General features: G+C 39.0%; 1 protein-coding gene across 2 annotated transcripts in view; it reads left to right on the top strand.

Annotated features, from left to right (window-relative positions):
- Positions 1 to 2,901: 2,901 nt before the first annotated feature.
- The window catches only part of puml (pummelig), a 130,544-nt gene continuing 118,679 nt past the window's right edge, over positions 2,902 to 14,766 (top strand). The window contains exon 1 of one of the 2 annotated variants that reach the window (XM_067107234.1): positions 2,902 to 3,088. In XM_067107234.1, the coding sequence (XP_066963335.1) occupies positions 3,045 to 3,088 (44 nt within the window). In that variant the 5' untranslated portion in view covers positions 2,902 to 3,044. The remainder of the gene's footprint in view (positions 3,089 to 14,766) is intronic. The other variant, XM_067107233.1, reaches the window with a different exon arrangement.

The raw sequence follows: 14,766 nt of genomic DNA, 5'->3' as shown, positions 1-14,766 counted from the left end.
ATTCTCTATACAAACACAAAATTAATGCTCTATAAAAATGTGAAACAAAAAAATGAAAAGATTTGCATAAAAATAAGAGATCATCCAAACCATTAAGTCAAACAACAAAATTCTTAGACTTAATCTTTTACACACGTCCAAACTGGAAAGCCCGTGTAACCTGTATAAGAGACAAATGCAAATATACATTTAATCAGATAACAAGAATTATCTTGCACAATTTGGGGAGCTGACATCACCCTTGACATTACTGTGCAAAGAGAGTGACTTGTGTTCTAGTCCATTCGTTTTGGATGAAGCCAACCCTGTCCCAAAATGGGCTCTTGCTCCTGGACGATGGATGTCAGTTATACACTTCAGCCTCAGAGGCAACTTCGAAAAGTCTAGATTCGTGTCATATTAGGGGGCTCGGATTATGCACTGGGGCTTTTAAATCTTCCTTAAACTCTTCTCGTCTTGACTTAACAAAGAAAGTGTGTTGCAGTAAAGATCCAAGCTAATGATTCGCCAACAGAAACATTTTTTATCAGAGAGATACAGTATTTATAAATGTTATCTCTCATCACCTTTCTCTTTTAAAGCCAATACACTACTGGGTCAACAAAAGTAAATATAAAATTTTCTACGATATTAAAACAACCTCCTTGTATTTATGCTTGGGGCACAAACTTGTACAGTATATACTTTTAAAATGTACCTGAAACTATGCTATACTATACTTTGAAAAATTATGTTTCAGAAGGCAATACCTATATCATTATAAATAGAATTCGTTATCAAATGATATACTCTTGGAATAAAATGACGCGTTGTGTGCTTATTGTTATAAATGTTTTGTCTTATGCTTGATACACTTAAAATATAAAAAAATGTGCTTAACTGTATACGTATTCAATCTCGAACATGTGGTGTGTATTTTACCATCTTACACTGAGTACTGACTCCAACCGCCCCCCCCCCCGCCACACACACACGTATTCGTATTCTAATGGACTCGTCAGGTATTAAAGTTAAGTTAACGAGCCTAGCAAAGACGTATATATGTGCAAACTGTAGAAATTAGAAGTTTGAGCAACACTTGTTATGTTGATATAAGAAAGGCATACGCTTAGGTTCAATGAATACCACATTTTAGTAACCTTTCTCTGGGTTGGGAAAACTTTTCTCAAGAAGAAATAATCACTGCTTGCTGTCAGAGGAGAGCAAAGTCTGTCGCATCACGTCTGTGACTTCTCTGGTGCTTCTTGTTCTTGTGGACAACGGTGAAGGGAGTCTGTACACCATGGACGGACTCGCTATTATTACACTTTTTTATGTTATACTAGAGTCTTTTTTTATTTTTACTGGTCTCAGACATATTTTAAAGGTAAGATTGCTAAGCTCATCATTAGTGTCTGGTCACTATTAAATTGTTGGTTGCTAGCAATGAAGGAAGAGCTAGTGCCACACGATCTCTTGGATGCTGCAAGACAACAACAAAGAATTCTACTCTTGGAGTGACTGCTGGTTGGGCCACATAGGTGAGGAAGTTCAAAGCCACAAAAGATGTAGAGGAGAATTATGCATAAAAATCTTCTAAAAGGTTTTGCCACTCAGACAGACAAAAAACCAGTGTATTCTTCCAAGGAAAGAGGAATAACATCGTTGTTTGACCTAGCAAGTAGTTGAGATTTCCAATGATTGCTGGTGTGATGAATCAGTTGTATTAACGTGAAAAACTGCGTAATGGTCAAGGTTCAAAAAATTACAATTTTATTTTCTACCTAAAGCGAAAGAACTTAAAAAGCCAAACATAAGAAGATTGAAAGAACTTAAAACCAAGAATCTCTGCTTAGCAGGAACCAGAAATAATTATATTAAAATGATGATATCACAACCCCTCCCGGCTATAGTTCACAATGTTTATCATCTGAGCTGATGACAGGTGACAGAGTTAACGCACACAGATGCTGGACCCGGCTAGTTTAGTCTTCTTTTATCACAAAATCCTGGGGAGTTTAATTTCAACTGAACTGGGACTGCATTGATTTTATTTTGAATTAAACGCTAATAATCAGATATGACTAAAAATAAAAAAAGGGCTGCGCATCATTACTTGTAATGTCGAACGGGCTGTTCTGAATATTAAGATTGTTTATTCAGTCCCCTATAAATCTCAACAGATCAAATTTTCTCTAACATTATCCTAAGTCGGGTATTAACATGCGCTCTCGGCTTGTCTACGTTTATGTTAAAGTAACCATTATTATGATAGATAGCACAAACTTCATGTGCGTTGTTTATCAGGTTTTGAATAATTTATGACAAACTCTTATTATTCTTGTTATACTTCCATCGATCCAAAAGTTACAGTAACTATATTTCAGTTATCAAACTTGCGTTATCGCATAGGATTTCATAGGTTAATTTGTTGTTTATTTTCTAACTAATTGACATCTTTTTTGAGACAATTTTTCTTATTAGTCTTGGTCACTTACCCTTAACTCTTTGAAATGAACGGAATAGACGTTAAAATTGGTTATGCTATGCCCTTACGGAGCAATAATTTTTCGAAGACCTCGCAAGAGTTTTCAGGATGACTTGGCGCTTCATATTGATATATCATCGTGATTTGGCTATTTTTTATGCTCCATACTTTTAATTTTTTGCTGTAGGATAGATAGATGTTTCGCAGTTGCCAAGGAATTAGTTTAGCGGAATTAACAACTTTTGAGTGGATTATATAATTTCTAAAGAAAAATGAATATGACGTAATTCCAATTAATTCCTTTAAACATTTGTGGAGCTGAGTTTTCTCGTCTTAGTTCTAAAAATAAATTAATATTTCATCTTTATTTTATTTTCATTGATTTTTAAAATTATTTCAGTGGAAAGGATTCAATTGAAATGCATAATATCAACACCAATAGTCAGTGACTTAACTTAAAGGAAATGCTTGCATCATTTTATCAAAACATTGGGAGCCTCGCAGTTGTCATGATAGACGTTCGTGATTTGTAGTGCAGAGTAAGATACGTAATTTGCCAGTTACGTGGGTGGCCATCATGAGTGGCGAAATAAGTTTTGAGATTGAAAAAAAGCAAGAAAGGTAAGTGATCTTGATATTATAAGCTACTGAAGTATAGGCCGCAGCCCCCTGAACTGTGCCAGTAATTGACGCTCGTTTTAGGCCAGTACGACTTAGCTTAGCCTAAGGCTTCAACTATCTCATGCAATGCCCCAGGTTCACGTTCAAGGCCCAGGATTTCCAAAACCTGTGGTCGTAGTATTAAGGCAGTCCACTGCTAAACCCTCTTTGCGTGGGTTAGGTTAGGCCCACGTTTGCTTAGGCCTAGGCCTGTAGCCTAATCGGTTGAACACCAGAATTATCGAAGTGATAGTTGGGTAGTAAACTAGGATAGCCTAGACCAACAAAACTATATATGAAACACCTCTGCCAGAACCTTCAAATGTCTGCAGTAGTCTGTCACACGATATTTCTTCATTTGAGAAATAGGCCTTCGAGAAGCGTATGAAAAAATAAAGGTAGGCCTATTTCGTGGTAATAGTCTACTGCAGGATAGGCCTGTTGCGCTCATTGTTCTACCATGCTTAATGTAACATTTGCGAAGGGCGTCCACCGGCTGTGGTAGGCACAGCACCGTAGGTGAAGGGGAGCATAGGTTAGGATGTGTCCATGTTGAAATAGCTTATGTCTTTGATCTGCTATTGTAGCTGGCCGCGGCCACTTTCACTTTCTTTCACTTTATGTCCAGCCTTCCACAGGGATAATTCCGTAAAATTGCAGTAAAAGGCAACACGTCCAAATGGCAAGGAAATACACTATTCTAGGTCATTTTGATGTGTTTCGCACAAAGTTCGCATTAAAATTCGTCGGAAATTGATAGTTTCTTAGAAATACCTGGATTATTTTCTCCCATTTAACACTTTTATGGGTTCTGATACTGGCGGTGCATGTGTTTGTTGTCCGCCAAATGGAATGTCCCTTCGCCTTGTTTAGTACTGGCCTAGGGGGGGTTGGGTACCCATACATTAACAAGTTATTGCACTTGTCGGACAGGATATGAACCTTATTTTTTAGTCCTTTGGTCATGCATAAGTTAGGGGCTGTGACCTGGGTAGTCAAGTGACAAGTTAGGGTTAAAGGCTGTGACCTGGGTACTTCTGTGAGAGGTTAGGTTATGTTTTGTGGGTTTCACTGATAAGGAAATATGTTATTCTGATTGATTTTGATGTGTTAAGCACAAATTTCACCTTGAATTTCGTCGGAAAATGATGGTTTTTGGTCTACTTATGTACATGGAGTTAGCTCCAAAACCGTTAATTTCCAACGAAATTGAAGGTGAAATTCATACAAAACACATCAAAATCAGTCAGAAAAACATTTCTTTGTCATTATGGCGTGTTGCCTCTGAATGCAATAATACTGGTAATTCCCTCTCTGGCGGCCCCTTGTACGTTTTCAAAAGAATGTGCTTCTTATAATTATAATTGTCTGTCAGTGTTTTCACTTCAGTATTGCAGCTCCTGCAGGATAGGAGAGTCTTTAGTTCTTTTTTAAATTTGCTTTCTTCTTGTATAATTTAAATTGCATATAAGATTATTAGTCAAAGCCATGATCTGTATTATTTTTCACCTTTGACACACATTCTTTATATACTGTACACTATTGCCATCATATGTTTCATGTTTTGTATCACTATGACCTTTCCTCACACAATTTTTACATATTCATTTGATTTGTGTTTTTTACCACATCTAGGGCAAGCTTGGGCATTTCTACAATTTGTTGCACTGTGACCAAATTCCTGATGTTTATAGCATTGATAGGGCATGTAACGGTCGTATACTTTGCAACGGCTATACAGTGTACACAATTTGTCACCTCTATCATAGATAGCCATTCGTATCTGTGGTGGCATTTGATGATATAGTGTTTAGGCTGTATTTGTCATCTTTGGCTATCATTTCCTGTACAATTTTAAGGTCGTCATTTTAAGAAATGAGGCTACGTATCCATGGATTTTTCTTTACAATGTTATCGACAATGTCATCTTCATCTTTTGGGACATAGACTACTTTTATTTTTGGTGTAAGTTTACCCTTCTCATTTACTGATATATTGTTGATTTTCTGAATCTCCATTTTTGCCTTTTCTAAGTTTTTCTGGTCTGGAAATCTTACAGATAAGTGTCTGTCTCTTGTTTTAACCTGTTCAGCTGGCGCCATTATTTTACTCAAAATTTGTCTCTTTTCATTAGCTGCTGTGCTCTCTTCGTGTGTAGATTTGATCAGAAACACTTTCTTTGTCTTTAGTGATTCAGCATAAGTTTTGTCCATGTTTGTCATGGTCTTTAAATCTTTATCAACATTATCAATTTTGTTTTGGATTTCATTTATGTTGATCACCATGTCACTAGTTTTCTGAGCCGAATCCTGAATCAGTTTTGTTAATGTCACTGTGTTTTCTTTTATTTCTTCAAGTTCATCTTCAGTGAGTTTTTTGTGTGTGCTTTGTTCAGGCCTCTTGCAGTTATTACAGATGTACATTATATATGTTATCACTATGAAGTATTGGTGTGTATCTGACCTTGATACTTGAACATTCATAGTGGAACCATACGTCACACATTTCACAGCAAGTTCCTTCCTCATCAACTTAACCTAATATAAGGTATTGCCTAGTCCTGGATGATGTAGATCATGCTTAAGTGTACAAGGTATGTAAAAGGAAAAAATTTTTTTACTAATATGTAGCCTTATAGCTAGGCTACCATTTTATTTTGCCTGGATTATTGTTATTATCTAATCCTAGGGTCCTTGTTCTAAGCTAGGCTACTGCTTAGGCCCAAAATATGGTATGTTGTAATAGGTTTTTACATACCTTAGTTTAGGTTACTACCTAATCCAGGTTATTTAGTTCACACTTAAGTACATGTAATCCTAGGTGTGATGAACCACAGTTGGTTCTTCAGGTTCTAAAATAAAAACAAAAAAACAAATAAGTATACCTTAGTTTTACCAGTCCACTGAGCTGATTAACAGCTCTCTTAGGACTGGCCCGAAGGATTAGACTTATTTTATGTGGCTAAGAACCAATTGGTTACTTAGCAACGGGACCTACAGCTTTTTGTGAATCCAAACCACATTATAGCAAGAAATGAATTTCTGTCACCAGAAATAAATTCCTCTAACTCTTCATTAGCTGGCCAGAGACTTGAACTTGGGCCTAAGGAGCGTAACAAAACCAGTGAAGCACCTTAAAACTAATTTATTGTAATAAAGTTATATTATGTACATGAGTTGAGGTTTGTGTTAAACAAATCACATAATTAATTAACCAAGAGAATAAAAACAAATGTAGCTTGAGTTACTCTACTAAAAACCAGTAGCATTTGGTAATCATGGCATTAAAATCAACAATAAAATACAAATCATAAACACTAATTAATCACATAACCAAGCAGTTACATTACAAATAAACAACAGGCAGCATAAATAATAGGGAAAACAACAATATAATCAATAATCCATAAACATACTCAAACAGCATTAAAAACACACTAACTCAGAATAGCACAATACAAAAAACAGACTATCTCCATAGAGACGTCGAGACAGACCCATCTGTCGAAGAGGATGAAGATACTCAGACGAACTCCGTGAAATCATCGAAGCAGCCAGTGACTGCAAACAGAAACACATCCAACACACAGATGATCACGGCAGAAACGTCAAGACAGCTAATCTGCTGTCAAACAGGAACCAATTCCACAGATGACTACGATTTAGTCATCCAACCGTCCTCTGCTACCACAGCCAACAGGTAAAATGATACCTGCTGCAAAAAATAAGGACTCCTTGCTGCTATGCTGCTGAGACCTGACTCGCTGCCATACCAAACCCGACTGCCGCTGTCAATACGAAGGCGACAGACGTCAACTTCACACACACAAAAACAAATACCAGTGGGTAAGGAGACAACACCCACAACAAGGGAACATTCTGCGATTGATTGTTCTAAAAAAAAACAACCGCTAAACATCACATAGGTTATAGGCTGCAGACAATATCCACCATGAATCTAGTCTAAATTATTCTCAATTAATCTGAAGTAAGCTACTGCCCAGATTATTGTTGACATTGTATAATGTGAAAGGATTTTCTATATTAATGATAAATTGTGGAACACCTCCTTTAGATAAAACATTTAATTAGAATGACAAATTTTTAAAAACAAATTGCACTTTTCAAAATTAGCTATCAGTGATCATGAGTAAGCGCCGACCATGTGTTGACAAGAAACGCCGGGTTTCTGGCTTTCACACACAAATTAATTACCAGTTCCAAAAGTTTAAAACTAAAACTTTAACTGGAACTTAAAATTAAGCACTTAACTTGCTATTTGAGATGTTTCTATGATCCTCGCTAATGAAATTGGAAAGAAAGCTGAGTTTTTGAAGCACTGGTAGTCACACTAAACCGTCCTGTGCTGACCAAGAAGATATTAGTTTGGTCACCATGGAGCTCTGGTAGGCCAGGGAAAGGATATCCTTGAGGACAAAACAAGCTGCCACACTATCAAAAATACTTGACAGTTAACACATTTACTTAACAAATAATAACATACCTCAAAAATTAAATATAACCAGGGGCACACATGCCGTTAAGAGGGATATATAATTATTTAACGGTGCTGTAAAAGGTGAAATTCCTTTGTTTTGTCACACATAGTGGGTTCCAGCGACGAATGAAAGTGAGCTGAGAGTTGTCCTACGTCACATGCGATAAAGGCATCCCTCTGAGAGAAGTGTCGAATGAACTATAGGCCTAGCGTGAATTAAGGCCCTAACTATTCCATCGAGATATCCTAACTCACTATAATATCATAGCCAGTCAAAAGACACTTTGCTATCACTTTTACTAATCTGAAAATTAACTAAGCATACAAACGATGGGTGGCAGTGTCTTGGAAGAGGGCTGACTAGGGAAAAAAGGGGTTACAGAGGTGAATGGAGAGAGAGAAGCACATGTGGTGAATCACAATCACAGGATTTACTTGGAGGGGTTTTGTTAAAAAAGAGGTCAAGAAATACTTCAGTAGGATGAAAAACAGGCCACCAAAATACTCAAGTTCATCTTAGGAATACTGTAGGAGTCCAAAGGAGCGATCCAGTAGGGCTATCCTGAACTGAGACACATGGCTGGAGCTGAGGTGGTGGTCCTGTGAAGTGTACGAGCGGGAAATGGGCATCCACTTTTGACGGTAGCCAAAACAGGAGTCAGGGCAAATTCGGGTTCTCATGGCTGAACTGCGGGGCTGGACTGTTAGGGCCAAATATGGCCGCTGTCCCAGGTACGTTCCTTCCAATCCTTGCAGCAGCTCTCCTTTTCTCGGCTACCTAGAACAACAAGGCATTTTGGCAGCAGAGAGAAGAAAGAATACAGGGGATACAGTGAGAGGATTATATTATGTGGACAGCCACATAGCAGCTATCTGCCCTACATTTGCACAGAGGCAGCCATCTTATGAGTGAGGGTTAAGCTCTGCCCGTAAGATACCTAAGGAGCAAGCCTTCCTTTTCTACCCCTTTTCAGGGCCAAGAATGACTTGAAGTCGCATCCTTTGCCTCACTCATTCGTGATTCCCAGTCTGTTCTCTTTGATACCAAATAGGTAGAGATTTCCCTATGTCCAGTCAGAACTCTCTTGATATACTGTATATGCAAAGGACTAAAGAAATCTGAAGAAGTGTTAACAACCTTTTTTGCAGCCCTAGGAAGCCTAACTTATCCTTGCCTAAGAATGCTATGCCTTGTCTATTTAAGGCTCTGGTCAAGGAGGCACATGCAAATCAGGGCTTAACTTTTCTGCCTCTGCTGAAATAAGATTTCATGATGTGTGAGCAATAGCAACCACTTTCAGTTTCCTTAATATGGCTATGTAGCAAGAATAAGTGAATATATCGTTAGTGAGACATAGAAAAACATGTTGAAATGTTTCAATATATCAATATACACAAAGTATAAAAAAAATACGAAATATATTACAGTAAACCTCCTGAACTTGTGGGGGATGTGTACCACATCCCCCAGCGAATAGCTAAAACCCATGAATACTTAGAACCCTTCTAAAAACACTTAAAACTGCTTATTTTGACAGTTCAAACACACACAAAACAAACTAAAAATGCTTATACAGGTATTATCCTACTTACGATGGAGTTTGGTTCCAAAAAAAAAACCATCGTTTGTTGGAAAAAACGTAAGAAATAACAAAACGTATCCTTCAACATAGCCTAGCCTACACTAGGGTATTCGGTACCATGTACTGTATACATATATGGTAGCCTAGCCTACACTATAAAATATACTCTACATACAGGATATAGTGATTGTTAATATCGGCTAATTCTGGAGGTTCATGCAAAGTGACTCATGATAATTCAATACTAAGAGAAATTGAAAACAAACAAGAATTAACTTAGCCTACACTATGGTATATTGTTTACATACATGGTAGAGTAGTCTACATTATGCTCTCCTATATATTCACACATTGTATTATACAAACGTCAACATAACGAATATGCATCTTTTCCATGGATCTTTTAAAATGTTATGTCTTAATTCACTTTATCCAATAATAAGTTCTATATATTCTTATATTGCTTTTGTATTATAAATTGCAATCATAGCGATCAACGTTTTGGTTTGGAAATGTTTACGCGGCATTTATTTTGCCACATTTAACTCAGTTCAGAGTGCTTTTCTTGTTTCTGGTTAGTGTAAATGTATCTGTAGATACTTTATTTATATGGGGCAAGGTTATTTTTCGTTATACGAAGTGTTTTTAAGTCGAAATATAGCTAAAATATGTCTCGTTGTAAAATTAATTTATTTATTATTTGCATTAGTAGATGAGGATGGCCGTTTGGGGGGTGTTTGTTTTGTGTAAAAAAAGTTCAAGATTCTGTTCACTATTTTCACTTTATTTCATCATAATACAAGCTTTACGTATTTATCGTTTACCGTAGTAAAAATAACAGTAATGTGTTCTTTCATGCCCAGTAGTTTTGATTAAAATACTTTCTCTCCCATTTTAATGACAATCGAGTTTCATCCATGTTGCTGATGCATGATAATTTACAGTCTGGTCATTAGCAGCTTGAACATTGTTTTCTCAGCTTCATCTACAACTTGCAGCTTAAATTTAGCAGTATATTTCCTTGAAGATCTTTTATCCATACTGAATAAGGGTATAGTGTAAAAATATATCAATCCTATTCTTCTTAATGTCATTTGTGCCATACGGTACGGTTATTGTTTATTACCGTACGATGGTTGAAATACCAGGTAAACGGCTGTTGTTATCTGATTCGGTTACAAGCAAAACAACAATTTCTTGGTCTGATGTGTACGGCTGTACGCATTTACGCAAGAATATAACATTACTAACAATACTTTTATCATTCTCTTTTACTTTTTTAACTAGCAGATAGGGTAAAGAGATGGAGTAAAAGTTGTCTATTGTAATTTGGTCTCTCTCACTGCCTGATTACGCTGCTGCCTGCACCTGTGCGAAATTTAAAAATATTTTACAAATATTGTGGTACCAGTATTAATTGCTTACCCCATTGCAAAATCGTATTATCGTAAGGTGAATTATTGTAACTCAAGCATTACCTGAGTATTTTAATAGTTTTATTACAAAAAGTGCATTTAGTCGTGAAAATGAGATGAAAATACAGTATTTAGTGAATATTTCTCTGTGAAAAATACAGTGAATGGGCGAATTTTCTGCAAATAATGGGTAGATACGTTCCAAAGAGAAATCCGTGAATACGTGAGTCCATGAATCGTGAGAACGCGAATCCGGGGTGTTCACCGTATTAAAACAAATATATTCAAACAGAAGAGATAGTCGAATGCAGGACAGAGAAATAAACATGTCTTTACCAGACTTTGGCCTAAAGAAAACTGCATAGAACTGAATGTATGCTGACTTGGTGGCTGGCGCTTCCACCCCTACCATCAACAACTGTTACCACAACCACCTTGCAAAAGTTTAACGGCCGGATTTCAAGCTCACTGAAAGTTAATCCCATTTGTAAAGATCGAGGGTTTGTATTCGTGTAGGAACAAAAGTGGTTTATTGGTGCTTACAACATCATACATCATTTATTAAATTATCGGCAATTTTCGGTTAGTGGCACTTGGCCAAGAATGGAAACCCCCATCGTTAATCGGGGCCTGCCTGTACTTACCTAATACTGTACATAATTAGCATCCATCTGCTGGTACTTCTGCCAAGCTAGGACTAATTCATTAGGAATGAAGCTGAATGATGCTGGAGGTTCCTTGCTAGGGATACCACTCTTACTCCAATGCAAGTGGGACATAGGCCTTGTCTTGTGCTCCAGGCCAGCACAGCAACGACAGTAAAAGAATGAATGCCCTTACCTAATACAAAATAGGAAATATGGAGCTACACCTCCACTGTATAGCATTGACAACTTTCTCTTGAGAAAGATTCTTAACCCTTTAACGCCAACTGGACGTATTTTACGTCGACGAAAATTGTCTGTCGGGTGCCAAGTGGACGTAAAATACGTCGACTACAAAAAGTTTTTTTAAATATTCGCGGAAAAATACTTATAGGCCTAGTTTGCGAAAAATTTTAAATCACGCGCCTTGAGGGATGCTGGGAGTTCAAGGATCACGCTGTTGTTTTGTTTACAAGCGTGATCCAGCTGCGCATACGCGAATTTCTTTCTTCTCCCACTAGAAAGCACCAGCGACGCATCTCAGAAATTCTTTCGTCACTTTCTCGTAATTTTTGCACTGATTTATATTAGCTGTTACATAAAGTTATATATATGAAAATGTGCACAATTTCATGTAGAATACAACAAAAAACAACTCATGGTTGTAGCTTTTATAAGTTTTGAAATATTTTCATATAAATCACGATAAGTGCCAAAATTTCAACCTTTGGTCAAATTTGACTCAACCGAAATGGTCTAAAAATGCAATTGTAAGCTAAAATTCTTACATTCTAGTAATATTCAATCAATTACCTTCATTTTGCAACAGAATGGAAGTCTCTAGCACAATATTTCGATTTATGGCAAATTTAAAAAAAAACTTTTTCCTTACGTCTGTGCGCTAACTCTGCTGAAAATCTCAGAAATTCTTTCGTCACTTTGTCGTAATTTTTGCACCATTTTATATTAGCTGTTACATAAAGTTTTATATATGAAAATGTGTGCAATTTCATGTAAAATACAACAAAAACAACGCATGGTTGTAGCTTTTATAAGTTTTGAAATATTTTCATATAAATCACGATAAGTGCCAAAACTTCAACCTTTGGTCAACTTTGACTCGACCGAAATGGTCGAAAAACGCAATTGTAAGCTAAAACTCTTACATTCTAGTAATATTCAATCATTTACCTTCATTTTGCAACAAATTGGAAGTCTCTAGCACAATATTTCGATTTATGGTGAGTTTTTAATAAAAACTTTTCCTTACGTCTGCATGCTCTAACTCGACCGAAAACTCTCAGAAATTCTTTAGTCACTTTGTCGTAACGTTTGCACCATTTTATATTAGTCGTTACATAAAGTTTTGTTCATGAGACTTACCTGTCAGATATATATATAGCTGTATTCTCCGAAGTCCGACAGAATTTCAAAAACTCGCGGCACACACAGTGGGGCCAGGTGGTTAGTACCCATTCCCGCTGCTGGGAGGCGGGTATCAGGAACCATTCCCATTTTCTATTCAGATTTTCTCTGTCGCCGGTAGTCAACATCTGTTTTCAGTACCTCCGTCTTTGGATTTCGTAAACTCGTTATTTTCCACTTAAGTATTCTATTTGACTTTTGGTTTTGACTTTGGATTGTGGATTGGCATACGCTTTTGTGGACTGTTTTGGATTTGCTTTTGATTGCTCTTTGGATGATGTCTGGATCTAGTTCTGCTAGTTTCAGAGTATGTTGTGTGAATGAGTGTAAGGTGAGGCTACCGAAAGCTTCGGTAGATCCTCACACTGTATGCATGAGGTGTAGGGGCATGTTTGCTTGATAAATGATCGCTGCAAGGAGTGTGAGACTTTGCCTGATGCAAGCTGGAAGGTGTATGATGCCTTGTGTACGCAAGTTGGAGCGTGATAGGATCAGGAGGTCTTCCTCCAGGAGTGTGTAGTAGGTGGGAGTCAGGGTATTAATTCCTCTCCTGATAACCTAATTGTAGACGTAGTATCACCTAACCCTGTGGTATTGCCTTCGGGCCCTGAGGTTGTGTCTGCGGAGGGTATGGCCCTGACGGAGATTATGAACACCATCCGTGCTCTGGAATCGAAAGTGGTTTCTCTTCAAAGTGCAGTTAAGTGTAGTGATCCCCCTAGTGTAGTGGAGGGGGCGTCAGATCGGCCCCATAACGCTTCTAGGCCTGGACCTCTGTCGGACTCCCAGGACTCAGGGAGAGGGCAAGTCGAAAGCCGCAAGAGGGTTACGGGGGCTTCCCACCGATCTGGCGTCCCTTCGGCAGGACCTGTTGACGCTTCCCAGGCTGCCAAGGATCGTGCGCGTGCACGTATCCTGAAGGACTGCTTCTCGTCCTCCGAGGCGTCCTCCCCGCGCAAGGGGTGGAACTCTCGGAAGGACTCTCGCCCGCTTAAGAGAAGCTTCAGAGAAGAGGACGCTTCACGTCCTCTTTCTCAAGGCGTTAGAATTTCTTCTTCTGAGTGTTTTGACGCTTTCCCGCCACAGAAGAGGACCAGGACGTCTTCAGAGGAGGAAGTTTTTGAGCGCCCCAGTCGCTCCAGGGAGAGAGCTGTTTTAGCTCCGGTGAGGAGGAAGAAGGCGTCCCCTCGCCCCTCGTCTTCTCACAGGATCAGCTCTTCCCCTGAGAAGGAGACCTCTCCATCCAAGAGGATTCTGCTGGACATGCAGCGTCAGTTGGCTTCTCTTCTTGCTGAGAGGAAGCAGAGCCGTTGTCGGCGCGTCGACGCCAGTTAAAAGATCTAAGAGGTCTCCCTCTCCTTCTCTTCGCTGTCAAGAGGTCCAGGAAGTCCCCTCTCGTTCTGCCTCATCAGCTCTTCACCGTCACCTGGTTGATCTTCATCTCCCTTGCAGCTCGGCTTGCTGCTCACCGCGCGCCAACGCTGGCCTCGCCATCCTGCTTCGCTCTCGTTTTGCGTTCGACAGGACGCCCACAGCAGCTATCCTGGACGCTCTCAAGAGCTAGCTGCTCATCAGGACGCTTGCTTGTAAGACAGGACGCTCTTCAGGACGCTCAGGACGCCTCTTTGGTTGCTCGACGTGGCGCTTCAGAGCAATCAAAGACTGCGGGAAGCCTGAAGATCCCATCTCTTCCGTTGGGACCGGACCCAAAGGTCTTTGTTCTCCCAAGGTCTTGGGAGACTCTCCTTTCTCCCATTGAAGAGGGAGAAGTCTCTTGTGAGTTGGAGCCTGCAGACCAAGCAGCCTCCTACTTCCTCTTTCTCCGGACTACCAGGTGTTAGCCGGTCTTCTCAAGGACTTGTTTGGCGACAAGTTTCAAACCTCAGCCTCTCTCTCCCCTCCTTCGCAGTTAGCTTCTTTCCCAAGACGAGGAGAGCGCCAGGGTTTGTTAAGATGACTTCTTCTCTGGCTACAAAGAAGGCCTTCAAGAAGGTTAACACCTGGATGGAGGAAAGGAAGACCCAAGGCAAGACTTCTTTTGCCCTGCCTCCGTCCAGATTGAGCGGCAAGGCAGG

The sequence above is a fragment of the Macrobrachium rosenbergii genome, chromosome 8 (genome assembly GCF_040412425.1).
Source record: "Macrobrachium rosenbergii isolate ZJJX-2024 chromosome 8, ASM4041242v1, whole genome shotgun sequence".
In the NCBI taxonomy this organism is placed as follows: domain Eukaryota; kingdom Metazoa; phylum Arthropoda; class Malacostraca; order Decapoda; family Palaemonidae; genus Macrobrachium; species Macrobrachium rosenbergii.
The sequence above is the reverse complement of the archived record's forward strand: the minus strand, read 5'-3'. Positions and strand labels throughout refer to the sequence as shown.